This window comes from Papio anubis, chromosome 1 (assembly GCF_008728515.1).
Source record: "Papio anubis isolate 15944 chromosome 1, Panubis1.0, whole genome shotgun sequence".
Taxonomy (NCBI): Eukaryota; Metazoa; Chordata; class Mammalia; order Primates; family Cercopithecidae; genus Papio; species Papio anubis.
The window spans coordinates 55,316,510-55,331,175 of record NC_044976.1 but is presented as its reverse complement, the minus strand read 5'-3'; the positions used below and the strand labels follow the sequence as shown (position 1 = coordinate 55,331,175).

Below are 14,666 nucleotides of genomic sequence, written 5' to 3'. Positions count from 1 at the left end.
CTGCCCTTTTGGCCTGGTCAAAGATGACTCTTAGTTCCAGGGAAGGCCAGGACCATTAAGCACGCAGAGGTCTCTTTGACCTTCTAGTGGGGCTCAGCACCCCATTCCCTACCTCAGATCTCTCCCTCCCAGGAACCACAGGAAGAGAGAAACCATTCCACAGGGTGGACTGGTGGACTTAAAGGAGGGGAGAGAGGTGGAGAAAAGGGGTCTTAGGATGTTAGAGCTTGAAAATGTATTGGCAGTGATCTTGTTTCTGTTTTGCAGATGAGAAAAAAGACTCAGAGGTCAAATGATACAATATAGCAACACAAAACAACACATAGTAATATATCACACAACACAACACAGCAAAATAACATAACACAAACGTAACATAACAGGACTCCTACAATCATGAACTTTAGGTTCGTGCTATAAATAAGCACTGCTGAACTCTGGGGGATATGCAAGTGAATAAGATGCTGTTTCCACTCTGAACATCAGGCTCCAAATAACCCTTACTTGGTCCCCTTGTCTGTAATCTCTCTCTTCTTCAAATCATCCTTTATTTCCCTGTGAGCATTCTCTTTTTAAAGCACAGTGCTAGCTGTGTTACTTCCCTGCTGTAAAGCCTGCCCGAGGCTTAATGCATCGAGTCCGAACTTCTCAGGGGGCAACATGAGTTGTGAAGAGACTGAGGATGTTAGTGTCAGTCAAACATGACTGGAGCTGGACTCTATCATTTGCCAACTTTGAGATATTGTGCTGAACCTGTTTCTTCAACTGACATTTACTAAGTAACTTCTGATCTCCTGAGTCTTGTGAAATATCTCTATGTGATAGAGCAGGAAACTGAGGCTCACTGAGGGAAGTAACTTGTCAAAGGTCACACGTTGAAAAAGCGGCTGAGCTCTGACCTAAATTATGTCTTTCCCCTCCCTCCCACCCAACCCTGCCAAAGCCTGGGCTCTTTTTTCCAAAAGACTGTAGTGGTCTTCTCCAAATGATGACCCTCAGTCTTCCCAGGGAAGTTTTTCTCAAGGCAAACACCAAGTTCCCCTCTTGCCTGTGAAAGTTTGTATATTACTCCTGATATCAATTTTACAGTTTTTGCTCAAATCACTAATAGCTTGATGATATCAATTTTCAAACTCTATGTGAATTACAGTTGCGTGAAAATGGTCTCTTACTTATTGAAGAAGAAATGAAATCAAGGTTAATCCATCTGACCTCTTTCTTCACAGAAACCAGGGTGTTAGAATAGACTTCCAGGTTTAACTATAGGTAACTATAGGTATATGTTTTAAGAGGAAGACTATATCCATATCTGGGATTTTAAATATATGTAGAAAAATAGAAAAGGGTAGGGAGAAAATGATGATCTTTTGCTTCAAAGTCTAAAATGCAGTCTTATTTTGAACGGACTACACCGCATATTCACAGAAGTAGTTTGGCAACTGCTAGAACAATTACTTCTTCTTTGTGATTAGAATAGAGTTTTCCATACTTTGTGAAGTTAAGCATCTAAGGCAGAGTTTCTCAACTTTGGCATTATTGACACTTGAGGCCAGATATTTCTTTGCTGTGGGGTCTGTTCTGTGCATGGAAGGACGTTTAGCAGCATCCCAGGCCTCTGCCTCCTGGATGCCAGTAACACCTCCTTTGCCCCACTGTGGGTGGTGACAAAAATATCAAAAACATCTCCAGACATTGCTAAATTTCCTCTGTGGAGCAAAACTGCCCTTAGTAGTTGAGAGACACTGCTTTAAGGGAGGTGCTAGGACAGAGAGAAGTGAGAACTGGGTATGAAGTCCAAACGTCTGAAATCCAAGCATTGCCACCTCTGAGCTCTATGACCTCAAACATTTTCACTTGATTTTTCAGAGCCTGTTTCCTAAACTTTTTAATGGGAGGGAATAGTATCTATGCCTGAAGTTCCTGCAATGGGGAGATGAGATAACTTTGGAGCGTGGTAGCAAATTACAGCCTGGGTCCAAGTCTAACCGACAGCTTATTTTTATATGGCCTTTGAGGTAAGAATGACCTTTATCTTTTTTTAAGAGATTTGATGAAGAAGAGAAAGAAGAAGAACTACTACTACTAATTTGTGTATCATAGACTGCATGGGTCCCACGAAGCCTAAAATATTTACTTTCTGACATTTTACAGAAAAAGTTTGCCACCCCCTAATGTAGCCCATGTGATTTTTAAAGTCTTTTATGTATAAATAAAAATCACGATTTGCCTAATGTGAACGCATGCTGAGGAACTTCTGGGATGAGCAGTGTAAAACTGGGCACTGACCAGATGGTCAGTTTCTGATCCCTGCTCTCCCGTGGCCCGGGTCTGAAGTCATGCACTCCCTGGAGTCAGGCACAAGCAAGGCCACTAGTTCAGTGTGCCGTTACATTTAATCTTGTTCTTTGATGGGCTCATAATAAGAAATATGAAATGATCTGGTCTGCTTCACTTTCATTCCTCATGGACGTAGAGTTTCTTCAGCTGCGAAAAGACTTACCTCAAAATCGATAACAACAGGATTATACTTTAATGACCTCCCCCAGGAACGGTATGTAATGGTGCTCCTGTTCTGTGCCAAGCCACCACTCCAGCCAGAACTGCCACCTCGTACCCGAGAAATGATGTCTTCCACAGCCATGGCCTTCCTGGCCCTTTCTGCCATCAAGAGGATAAACTGCATTAGCTCATTTCCCAAAAAGCCCAAGGACTGGTTGACAAATCCCACTAATGAGATTTGGAAGAAAGGTTACATGTTTTCTTTAGATGTTTACCGTTCTTCTATTCTTCTTGGTTAGCTAGCAGGACAAGGCAGAAGGGAAGGACCAAGACTCAAGAAATAGTCCCATCCTCTGGAGTGGAGAAATACTATGAGGACAGCCTGGCCCACATGGGGGATAAGGGGGACAGGAAATGGGTGGTCATTCATTTATTCATTCATTTGCTAATTCATTCATATGTCAAATATTTACTCAGTACCTGCTATATACGAAATGGGTTCAATCAAATATTATAGGTGCTATAGATGTTACTATAGGACTCAATGGGGGCACAGCGAAAGAAACTAGTCAGCTATACAGTAGGAGGTGTGGGAGGCAGTCAGAAAGAAAGGTGAGTTGTCTACAAAGGTAAGTGAGTATTTGCCAGGTAAATGAAGAGAGGATAGAAAGAGAGAGGAAACAATTTGACTTAAGGCCCGGAGTCACAGGTAACCTAACACAATGGGAATAGCTTGAACCTGTTTAATATCTACTCCACCCACTACATTATAAACTTCTTCATCATCCCTCTATCCTCTGTGTCTCCCACTTGGGGAAGAAAATCTCAATACCTGTTTGATGAATGGATGAGTAAATGAATACATGAACACCCAAACTGACTTGTTCAGGAAATGCCATAAAATATTCCTGTACAATCCCTCTCTAATAATTATTCTTTGTGCTTGGACTCGGTAACCATATTCTCTCTCAACAGCCTTATTTCCTTACTCTGAACTATAATATGATGGGCCTTCATTTAAACAGCCCATTTTCCAGATGCCTTTCATTCTAGTTCTTACTTGGATCTTTGTCTAACACTTGAAATCTAGGAGGGTGCCCCATATAAAGGTAAGTACTTCAAAGGTGATTTTAAACCCATGGTAGATTCAAAATAGAGCCACTGCGGGTCATTGGTTTGGGGTATTTAGCACCTATGCAGTCTGATCATTGAATAAAATGAAATCAACTGGGAAAAAACATAGCTTCCAAGTCCCAGTGTGTGTCCAAAGGAAAGCCTGGCTTCTCTTTTTGGGAGATCTATTGCTAAACACTTGCCAGTTTTGCCATCTCCAAATTTTTTACAATGGTCTCCTGATAAACCTCCATCAACATTTATTCCACCTTCATATTGAATGCCCAAGGAGCCTCCAAAACATGTCATGATATCTCTGCTGGTAATACCTGCAACAGGGACACAGAGAAACACAAAATGCTGAGTTATTAAAAGACACTTGACACGGTACAACTATGTCACAGTAGTAAAAGCTAGCTTCATGTTTGGAGTCCAAAAGGCCTGGGTTGAAAGCCTGGTTCTTTAATCCAGTTTCAGTTTTCTCTTCTGCATGGTTCCAACCAAAATAATTCTTGAAATGAGAAGAGATATGTGTTGCACATACTAGTTGGTAAAAAATGCTAGCACTCTTTCTTTTGACCATTCTTTATTGAGCCACCTTGAGGCAATAATTCTATCTCATCCATCTGCATTTGCCCCCATGCCTACCTCAGCGCCCGGCCCATGATGGGCACCATTACTCTGAACTTTGGAACATATTTGCCCCTACTATAAATGCCTCTCCTCCTCCCTTTCCATCATCTTTCCAAAGACTACTCTTCCACCCATCATCTTTCCAAAAGCTTCCATTCAAATGTCATTTACTCCATGAACCATTTTTGGATCTGAGTAATTCCCTCTTTTTTCAGAGCTACCAATGTTCTCTGTGCCTGAGTGATCGTCTTCCTCACAATTCTTTTAGTCCAGGTCCTCTCTGCACCCCAGAGAGGCCAAAGTCTTGCTAGAAGATGAATGGATCACCATGGAAAGTTTACCTGCCCTTCAGACCCCATAAAGACTATCAGGCCCACATTAGCCATATCTGTATTTGTCTACATCTGAGGACCCACTGAGGAACCTGACTTTTGCAGATGAGGAAAATAATTCTTAAAGCAGTAAAGCCACATTGCTATGTAAATAAATAAAGTTGGGTTTCCAATCCTAGGTCTGCTGGCAAGATAAAACTAGATAAATAGACTGGAGGGATATTGACCATGCTACAGAGTCCAACCTTTTCGGTAGCTAAAGGAGTTTGTATTTTGAGACATCATTCCTTTAAACTACAACTATACAAAGTAATTATTTCCAGTCATACTGTTATTCTATCAACCATAAAGGAAAAATAATTTAGACCTGTCATTCAATTGAGCTAAAGATTAGATTCACTATTTTCAAGGGAGTATTGAGCATCAAAGTTTATGTGCCTGTGTCCCCATTAAACAGCAAACTCTATGAGGTCAAGAACTTGCATCTAATTCACCATTGTCTTGCTAGCACAGCAATGTGGTGTGTGCCGTGTTCAGTAAGTACTTTCAGAATAAATGATTGATGAATTTTTAAAAAATGAGTAAATAAATGAATGTCCTGAGTCCTTTGGTAAGGGTTTCTGATGGAAGGAAACTTAGAAGTCATAAGTCCTAAATTCAAATTCCAGTCACTAACACCCTGTATGATCCTAGGAAAGGCCCATGATCCCAGTGGGCCTCTGTTTCCCATTTATGGAAAGAAGAGGTTGTCATCTCCAAGTCCCCTTTCAGCTGCAGCCCTTTGTGACTCTTTGGATATCAGTTTCTGAGTCACTCCTGAGCTGAAAGTGCTTGTTGAAAGTGATGCTCTGAGCACCAGCACTCAACACTGAGCAAAGGGCTTCTTCTGCCATTTCCATTCAAACACTTTTAATTTTTAATGCATTACTAATTGGTGGAAGATTTAGCATATTTAATTGTTTTGATTTAAAAATGCTTCAATGGTGATAAACAAAAGTGGATGAAAAGAATTCACAGGTAGAAGCCAGAGTGATTATTTAGGTGGATGGTGGAGTGCTGCTGAATTAAAGCGACAGGACGGGCTGATTAATGGTGGCTGGAGGATGCCTGTGGTGTGATTATGCTCATAAAAGATGTGGCGACAGCCTGCCACGTGCTGCTGGGAGAAGAAAATTCCAGTCTGACTTGAAAAGCACGACTTGACTGCAGAGATTTGCCATCTAAGGACCCCAAAGTGGGTCCCAGCCAGCAAGGGGAGTCTGTGACTTACAAAGAATCGTAGAACCTGAGAGCCCAAGCACTCTGAGACACTTAGCTCATACTTTTCATTTATAGTTGAGATGCCTGAGGTTCATGAGGTTAATTATATTGCCTAAGGCCATACAGTTAAGAAATGGTGAAGCTGAGATTCATGCTCAAGTCTGTCATGTTTAGAAGCCTGCGGTATTTTCACTAATCTCAGTTATTCCCTCAGACAAAAGAATTCTGCCATCTGAGAGGAAAATGTATTAAGTACCTACTGTGTACCATCTCCAGCATATTGCATATTGGGCAATGTAGACACCTTCAGAATATAACTAATGTGAATATGATGTAAATCTGCAAAGCTAAGGTCCTGCCCTTGAGAAGTCAGCAGGCTAGGGGCCATGTCTTAAATGAAGACCAATCTATATCCCAAGAGTTTTTTGTTTCAATATGCCAGGGCTAGAAAGGAGTCTCTCAGAGGCTGTAAGAGATGCCAAAATCAGAGCTGTCTACAGAGAGCCTGTGGGAAAATGACACTAACAAGTTGGGGTCAGGGCAGAGGAAGTCAAACCTGGTACCAAAATCCAGGAGTTGAAACTGGCATTGGAAGCCAGGACTTAGAACCAGAGAGACAAACAGAAAGAGTTGGGGGTGGGGGTCTGAGGTGAAAGGAACAGAGAAAGGTCTGGAGCCATTGTAGAGAACTTGCCCAGATAGGTGTGTAGTGTGGATAGACTGACTATATTCATGGAACCAGGCAATCCTCTGCCATTGCTCCATCCCATCCCATCAGGCTGCACTCCTTAGGCTTAATTTTGGACCAGATCAAACTGCAGTTTGTTTGGGGCTTTTGAACTCAGTGAGCTCTGGAGTTGATCAGTCCCAACCCAGGCTATACATTGAGATCATCTGGAGTGCTTTTGAAAAATATAGGTAACTAGGCCCAACCTCTATCAATTCTAATTGTATATTTCTATGAAATCAGGAATGGGGTTTTTGGACAAGTATCCCAGATGTTTCCTCTTCGTTGGATCTTGGATCAGATGTTGAGTATGGTGGTCCTACAGAGTATCTCCGGTGGCTTGCCACAGGACTCTGGCATCCTGTCTCTGTTGATGTTTTTGTCAATGCCTTGGATATGGACTTAGTAGCCAGTTTCATCATATCTACTCAGAATAAGAACTACAAGAAGCCAAGGATAATTCAGTTAAAGAAACAAGATCCAAAAAGCCCTCAAAAGGCTGGGTGGATACACTGACCAAGTGTATTAGTCCATTCTCATGTTGCTAATAAAGACATACCCAAGACTGGGTGATTTTATAAAAGGAAGAAGTTTAATTGACTCACAGTGCAGAATGACTGGGGAAGCCTCAGGAAACTCACAATCATGGCAGAAGGGGAAGCAAACATGTCCTTCTTCACATGGCACCAAGAAGAGTGCCAAGAAAAGGGGGAAACCCCCTCATAAAAACATCAGAACTCATGAGAACCCATCCATTATCATGAGAACCACAAGAGGGTAACCACCCCCATGATTAAATTATCTCCCACCAGGTTCCTCCCATGACACGTGGGGATAATGGGAACTGCAATGCAAGATGAAATTTGGATGGAGACACAGTCAAACTATATCACCAAGCATAGCAAAATGAGACTGAATTGGGAAAACTTTAACATCCTACCCTACAGACAAAACACCAAATGAATAAGCACAGTAGCAAATAGACACAGCTTAGCAGGAGAACAAAAGAAAAGGACTTAGAGTTTTAGATTACTCCCTGCTCAGTAGGGTAATGAAACCAGGGTACAAATTATAATTAGTAAAACGAAGGAGAAAATAATCTCACTCTCCTCTCCATAGGTTAGAGAAACTCAGAGCTGTGTGCAAAAACACTTTAAAAAATGAAATAAGAAAATATGATTTTTTTCACTGAACATTATCCAGCCTTTAAAAGGAAGGAAACCCTGCCATATGTGACAATACAACTGAACCTTGAGGACATATTGCTCTGTGAAATAAGCCAGTCACAGAAGGATAAAGACTGCCTGATTCCACTTATATTAGATATACCAATAGTCAGATATATAGAATCAAAGGGTATCATGGTGGTTTCCAGGGGCTGAGGGCAAGAGGAAAGGTAGAATTACTAATACAACTATCTTGTATAATCTCAATTATACAAGATAAGATATGAGAGCAACATGTCCCTATAGTTAACAACACTGTATTGTACTGTTAAAATTGAATAAGAGGGCAGATTTCATGATAAGTATTTTTACCATAATAAAATTTAAAAATAGGGAATTATCAGAGAAGAACAAGCATGAGGGTGAAGGTGTTCAGAGCCACATCCTTTTGAAAATATTAGAGGTGACTAAGGATGTTTACCTGAAGAAAGGAAAAAAGATTTCTCTTTAAGAGAGACCGGTAGAACTGGATTAAACTCTCCAGAGAGTTGTCTTGAGGAAGAAGAATTAGGTTTATTTGTGTGGTTGCAAGGACAAGAACTAGGACCCAAAGGCCAGAAGCTACAGGAAGGCAAGTTTAGGCTTAGCATAAGGTCGATCATTATCACAGTCGGAAGTCAAGCAGAGATGAGGTGTTCCAGCAGGCAGTGAGCTCTCACCATTGTAGGGGACAAAGCTGAGGCTGGCTGTTTGCCTGTGAGGGTACAGTAGGGTTTGAAGGGTAGAAAAGACCAGTGATCTTTTAAGGTGACCTCTAATGTCATGATCCTGAGACTTTAAGAACACAGCGGAACACTTTAAGAACATTTGAGACAACTTTGATAAGTACCTAGTGACGTTTTACTGTGTTAGAGCTAGCTGAGAAATAAGGAGGACTCAGGAGAGTGCTTGACCTCTGTGAGTTGACAGTCAAGTGTGGGGAAATGGACAAGGAAACACACAATTATTGTAGTGTGGGGGGAGGACTCTGATACAGGGCAGCAGGGTCAGGGAAGGTGTCTGTGGGGGTCAGAAGAAGGAGCCAGAGACCAGTAGAACAAGTAGGGATTAGCCAGACAAAGCTAGGAGTATAATGGGAGATGAGGGAGACCCTGCAGAGGACTTGTTTCCTCAGTAGCAAGATTCTACTCAGAAAAGCCAAAGTGACTTGAACTCCAGAGTGGAAAAGAGAGAGATGCCAATCAGGTGAGATCCCTAAGGAAGTACAGAGGTAGCGGGAGGCTGGGTTGCTTCTCAGTCTAGTCTGGTCTCAAGGTGAGCTGTTTCTGTGGCTACTTGACAGGCTAGGAGCCCAAAGGATATGTGTCTTTCCACCATGTCTTCTACTTGTTTCCCACATGGTCTTGGCTGTGGTGCAGGTGGGAGAGCTCACACCTCCATGGAGCTGCTGCATGTCTACAGCTCTCAGGCAGAACCAGGCAGCTTGATTTCCAAGGTGCCAGAACACCGCAAGTCTGTCATTCCTCAGATTAAAAGCATTAGGTGGAAAACAGCAGGTGTAGTGCATTATTTATCTCTTTGCAAAAAACAAATACCATTCATGTTGCTATGATTTATCTGCTACATTGCTTTGCTATATCAGTTGTCCCCAAAGACAGCCTCAGAAGGGGAAAGAGAATCTAATAGTCTATTTTCTATCATCACATTGGAAAGATGATTGGAGTCTGTGGCTGGGCTAGTTGGGAGGTGTCAGCTAACTCACCTGTCCCCTTTGTGTTTCTGTTTATTCATTAAAAGTCACACTTCTTCCCAAACACCTGGAATAAAATGAGTACCTCGGTGCCTTTGCAGGTGCTAGAAAATCCCTTTATCTCTTTCACTGAGCTTCTCCCACTCAGCTCTAGACAGCCTTTTCTTAATCCCCAAGGGCCCTATATCTAAGCCCTCAGTGTATCCGTGTGCTTCTCTCCAGCATAGTATTTAGCTCACTCTAGTGATTGTCAATTTCTTGGTCTGTTCTTCCTATAAGACTATAACTTCTAAGTCATCTCTTAGGTTTGCAAATCTCTGCACAGAGCCTGGCATGTGCCAACCCCCCCAGGAGTGCTTGGGGATTGGCTGACTTTAGCCTACATAGACAATGCCTCTAAAACATTTTAGGAGCAACAGATCTTTTTTTAATTGAAGATGCAAATCACAGCTTTGTAATATCTCATGCTAGATTAATATCTCATGCTATATTTTATAAAGCACACTCAGCTGCATTATCTCACTGGAAACTCTCAACAGTATTCTGGGACAAGGGGGATTTACCCATCTTACAGGCTCACTAGGATTGGAAAAAGCAGGAGTTGTGGTGATTAAGAGTGTAACCTCTGGGGTCAGAGTTCTACCATTCACCTTCTCTGTTAGTGACTTGAGTAACTCATTTAATGACTTTCTGCCTCATACTCCCAATCTTTAAAACTGGAATGATAATAGTTTCTATAAGTGAATTCCTAAAAAGTGTCTGGCACAATTAGGTGTTCAATAAATACTAGCTTTTAGTGTTAGGTAACTTGCCAAAGTCACTCAAGACTAACAGGCCCAAGAATCAGGTCTTGAAGCAAGATATGCCAGACTCAAACACAATGGATGCTCCATTTCATCATGCTACTGTTATTCTGCAGAGGAACATTCATCATGCGTGGTGAGTAGCCCATGGTAGTCCTGAAAGGAGCCTTCTAAACCCTTCATTCCCTGACTACCTCATTCTGCAAAGAAGCTCAGAGAAAGGAAGCTAGGCAGAAGAAGGAGGCACTGTTGAGACTGCAGTCCCACGTCTTCGTCCTACTTGATAAGGGCTCTTCAGAGGCTGTGATTCTTCTACATAATTTCAGCCATCACAAGAGACAGCATAGCTGAAGGCCAGATTCTGAAACAGAGACTGCCTGAGCTGGAATTCCATCCCTGCCCAGTGACCATGTGGGCAAATTGTTTAACCTCTCTTGCCTCAGTTTTCCCATCTGTACAATGGGGATTTTAATACTGTCTACCTCCTAGGGTTGTTGTGAGTGTCGAATGAGTTAATCCATGCCATGTAATGTGCTCAGGACAGTGCCTGGTTCAGAGCTAGCAATCGCAGTTAAGTGTTGCTATTACTACTGTTGCCAGAAATGCTGCAGCCTACACTGAGGCTTTTGGCTCCTGATTTGGAATCTGCAAAGTTAGAAAAAGAGGGAGGCTGAGGAGTTTGTAAAATGAGGTTTTCTTAATGGGCATTTCTGCAGTATAAGTGGTTAGGCCAGGAGCAAGTGGGGAGGACAAGGGCACCCGGTGACTTCATAAGCACTATTATGTGCTGGGTGGAGATATTTCATGGGTTAGCTCACTCAGTGTTCACACATCATGCCACAATAGGATAATCAGTCCCATTTTAGAAAGGAGTAAGTTGAAACAGTTTAAACTTAACTTAGTTTGTCACTTGCCCAGGTTATACACTAAGTAAATAACAGAATTGGGATTGAACCAAGGCCTGTGTCTAAAGCCCTGTTCTATATGCCATATTACACTGCCTATGGGAAAGAGAGCTAAGGATGGCTCTGGGAAGAAGGTTGACACCATCTCAGCTTTTCTCCTTTAAGTAATAAGCTGTTTTCAGTGATATTAGAGGTGGAAATTCAAAATCAAGAAAAAATCAGAAAGATGGTGCTGAGAGTCTCAGTTCTATGTGTGTGCAGATGACTTAAGGGGGGTAGGGACAGAGCCAAGAAACTAGGAGTCTGTCAGTCAATCAATACCATCCATCACCATGAAGCCTGGTTGTCATGGTAACTGGGGATAAAGCCTGGAGCTTGTTAGAATCCAGTGACTGTCTGTTCGGGTGACTGGTTAGTTAGCAGGCACAAAAATAAATAAATAAATTAATTAAAAGACCTGCTGGGCTGTCCCAGAGTCCTTAGCCACAAACATAAGACCTTTCACAATAAGGTTCCTGCCCACCTCACCCTCCTCACTGTTCAATTCAGCTCAGAACTTTTAGGACACCACCCCCAACTCTGCAGAGTGTTAGGAAAGCTCTGGAGACTGCCCAGCATACATGGGCTTGGATTTGGAACCACCCCAGCTAGAAAGATGCTGAGTCTCTGCTGTGGGCCAGGCTCAGTCAATGGGCAAGACTCTGGGATGCAACATTAACAGGATGCACGCTGGACACAAGCGGCAGCAATAGTGTGACACTCAGAGTTAAGTGCTGAGTACACTGAAGCACCTAAAACAGGTGCTGGGGAGACAGAAAGACTACCTGGAAGAGTCCTATTTGAGCTAAGCAGAGAACTGAGGACGAATAAGCATAAACTAAGTGAATAAGGAAGGGCAGAGGGAGAGGTGCAAAATTCCAGGCAGAAGAAACAGCATATGCAAATCAAGGAGAAACAGTATGGTAAGTCCAGGGACCAGTACATTGCTCAGTATAGTGCACCCCAATGGTGAACAATGAGCTGGAGGTCTGCACCTGCTCACTGAAATGCTGGCCTTCTTTTCCAAATGCAGAGACCCTCTTGCTTTCAGTGTTCACCTTGCATGATTCCTGCAGCTTGCCATCCTCTGTGGTTTCTGAGAGGCCAACGCTGACTCTGGCCACTGTGTTCATCACTATTCCTGGCATAATCCAGCCAAGATTGTTCTCATTTATGCCCTGGCCTCAGTAGCAAGCCCTTCCAAAACCGAGTCCAGCCTTTGGGTGAATCTGGACATTCATCTCCTTTTACTCATCCTTACCTACTTGCTGCCCCAGCCATTCCCATGCAACTCCCTTCTCTTCCAGGCAAACTTCTACTCCTAGTAATTTTGGAAGACGAGGTTTGAATGTCTTTAGGGTCTAGCAAGTGGGAGGGGCAGAAAAGGTTGTTGTTCCCTCCTTTGTACTTCTACTGTATTTGTTTCTATTTAAACATTTATCATATTATGTTCTTCTTGGCCCCCAACTGACTGCACATTTCTCCAGGGAAGGGATCTGTGTGTTTCACCCCTGTGTTCCCAGAAATCATGGGTGCTCAGTAAGCATTTACTGAATGAGTGGATGAATGGATGAATGGAGATTAGATTATGAGTATGGTTTTCCACTGAGATTGTTTCCTGTTTCCAACTTTGTGCAACAAGGGTAAATGCTCTACTCAGAATCGTCCTGAAAGGGAGTTACAATCAAATAATCAGCCGTGATATATAAATGTGATAGTAATTTAAGGGAGTTTGATTAAATGTCTATCCCACCCCAATCACTCCCACATGTGGCTTAAACATCTGGGCTGCCTTTGTCTTATTTTAATAACTGTATAGTAAATACACAGCCCAAGAGCCCTGTTGCCCTCAGTTCCCAGCCTCTGGCAGACATCACTAATTGATCATAGCACTTTCTGGCTGAGCCCATATCTTGTGTTTCAATCTTCAACTCAGCAGTCTAGGTAGCATTTGCTATTAAGACCACTTGACATCCCTGGCTTAGACACTTCTTCTGACCTGCAAGTCTCTGAGGTTCACCTCTTTGAGTGTCACCAGCCAGCACACTGCTTGTTCCTGGCTCTGAGTCTGTACTTAAGTTTCAGAACAATCACGTGCTTGTCAGTTTAAACATTAACAATTCTCCCAGTTACAATTCTCCATCAATGGGTCAAACTGACCCAACATTACATTTAGAAATGGATATAGAAAATAGTATTCCCTTAATTATTTTTAAAACCCAATTTACTCGCTTTCAAAGCTATCACAACAGTTTGATGCTCTTAGAAAGGAAAATAAATGAAAGAAAATACCTAGGTTTACTGCAAGAAACATTGCACTTGGAATTAGAAACCTGGTTTCAAACCTCACCCTGCCTCTGACCAGCTGTGTCACCTTGGACAGGTCATCTTGCCTTTCAATGCCTGGTGGTCCTCATCTGTAAAATGCGGACAGCCATAAAATAGAGCTCAAAGGGTTGCCACAAGGCTTGGATGAGATGATGTGCATCAGAGGGCTCAGCGTGCCGCCTGCCACAGAGTTAGAACCCAATGATGCTTATTCCTCTATTTCCACTGAGATACACTCTTGGAACCATTTGATTCCATGAGACTTTCCAGACCTAGCTCCACAGTTGTTATTGACATCTGCTTCCAGCTTTCTCACCTGTCTATCTTCCTGTGATGGTTAATTTCCTGTGTCAAGTTGACTGGGCCATGGAATGCCCAGGTATTTGATCAAACATTATTCTGGGTGTTTCTGGGTGAGATTAACATTTAAAGTGCTAGACTTAATAAAGTAAACTGCCCTTTCTAATGCGCATGGGCCTCATGCAATCAATTGAAGGCCTGACTAGAACAAAAAGACTGACCCTCCTCTGAATAAGAGAAGATTATTCCTTTCTTTAACCTGGAACATTGGCTTTTATTTCCTGCCCTTGGACTTGAATGGAAATGTCAGCTCTTCCAAGGTCTCAAGCCTGCTGGCCTTCAGGCTGGAAATACATCACTGGCTGTCCAGGTTCTTGGGCCTTTAGACTTGGACTGAAATGAAACCAGCAGCCCTCCTGGGTGTCCAGCTTGCCGATTACAGATATTGGGACTTGTCGGACTCTATATCACATGAACCAATTTATTGTAACCAATCTCTTTATATTATATATACATGTTACATAAAGATTAATAATAGAGATACAGGTATTCTAGTAGTTCTGTTTGTCTGGAGAACCTGGTTAATACACGTTCCAATGCCTCCCTTAGGGCTATTGATGATTTTTCCTTTATTTAAAGTAATTAAATATGCTTTTATAGTTAGTGGAGCACACTGAGTTAAGACTGTGTTTTTAACACTTTCTTGACCACTCTCAAAGTAAGAAATACATTTCACATCATGATCCAGTCTACACAGTCATTTAAAAGAAGTATCTTTTCTTTTCTTTTTGAGACACGGCCTCTCTCTGTC

The 14,666-nt window shown here is 42.3% G+C and overlaps 1 protein-coding gene across 1 annotated transcript in view; it reads right to left on the bottom strand.

Annotated features, from left to right (window-relative positions):
- Positions 1–14,666, bottom strand: part of C8A (complement C8 alpha chain) — a 63,474-nt gene that overhangs the window by 7,647 nt on the left and 41,161 nt on the right. Inside the window, exons 8-9 of the mRNA XM_003891953.4 lie at positions 3,816–3,941; positions 2,501–2,658 (exon numbers count right to left, since the gene is read on the bottom strand). Of these exons, the coding sequence (XP_003892002.1) occupies positions 2,501–2,658; positions 3,816–3,941 (284 nt within the window). The remainder of the gene's footprint in view (positions 1–2,500; positions 2,659–3,815; positions 3,942–14,666) is intronic.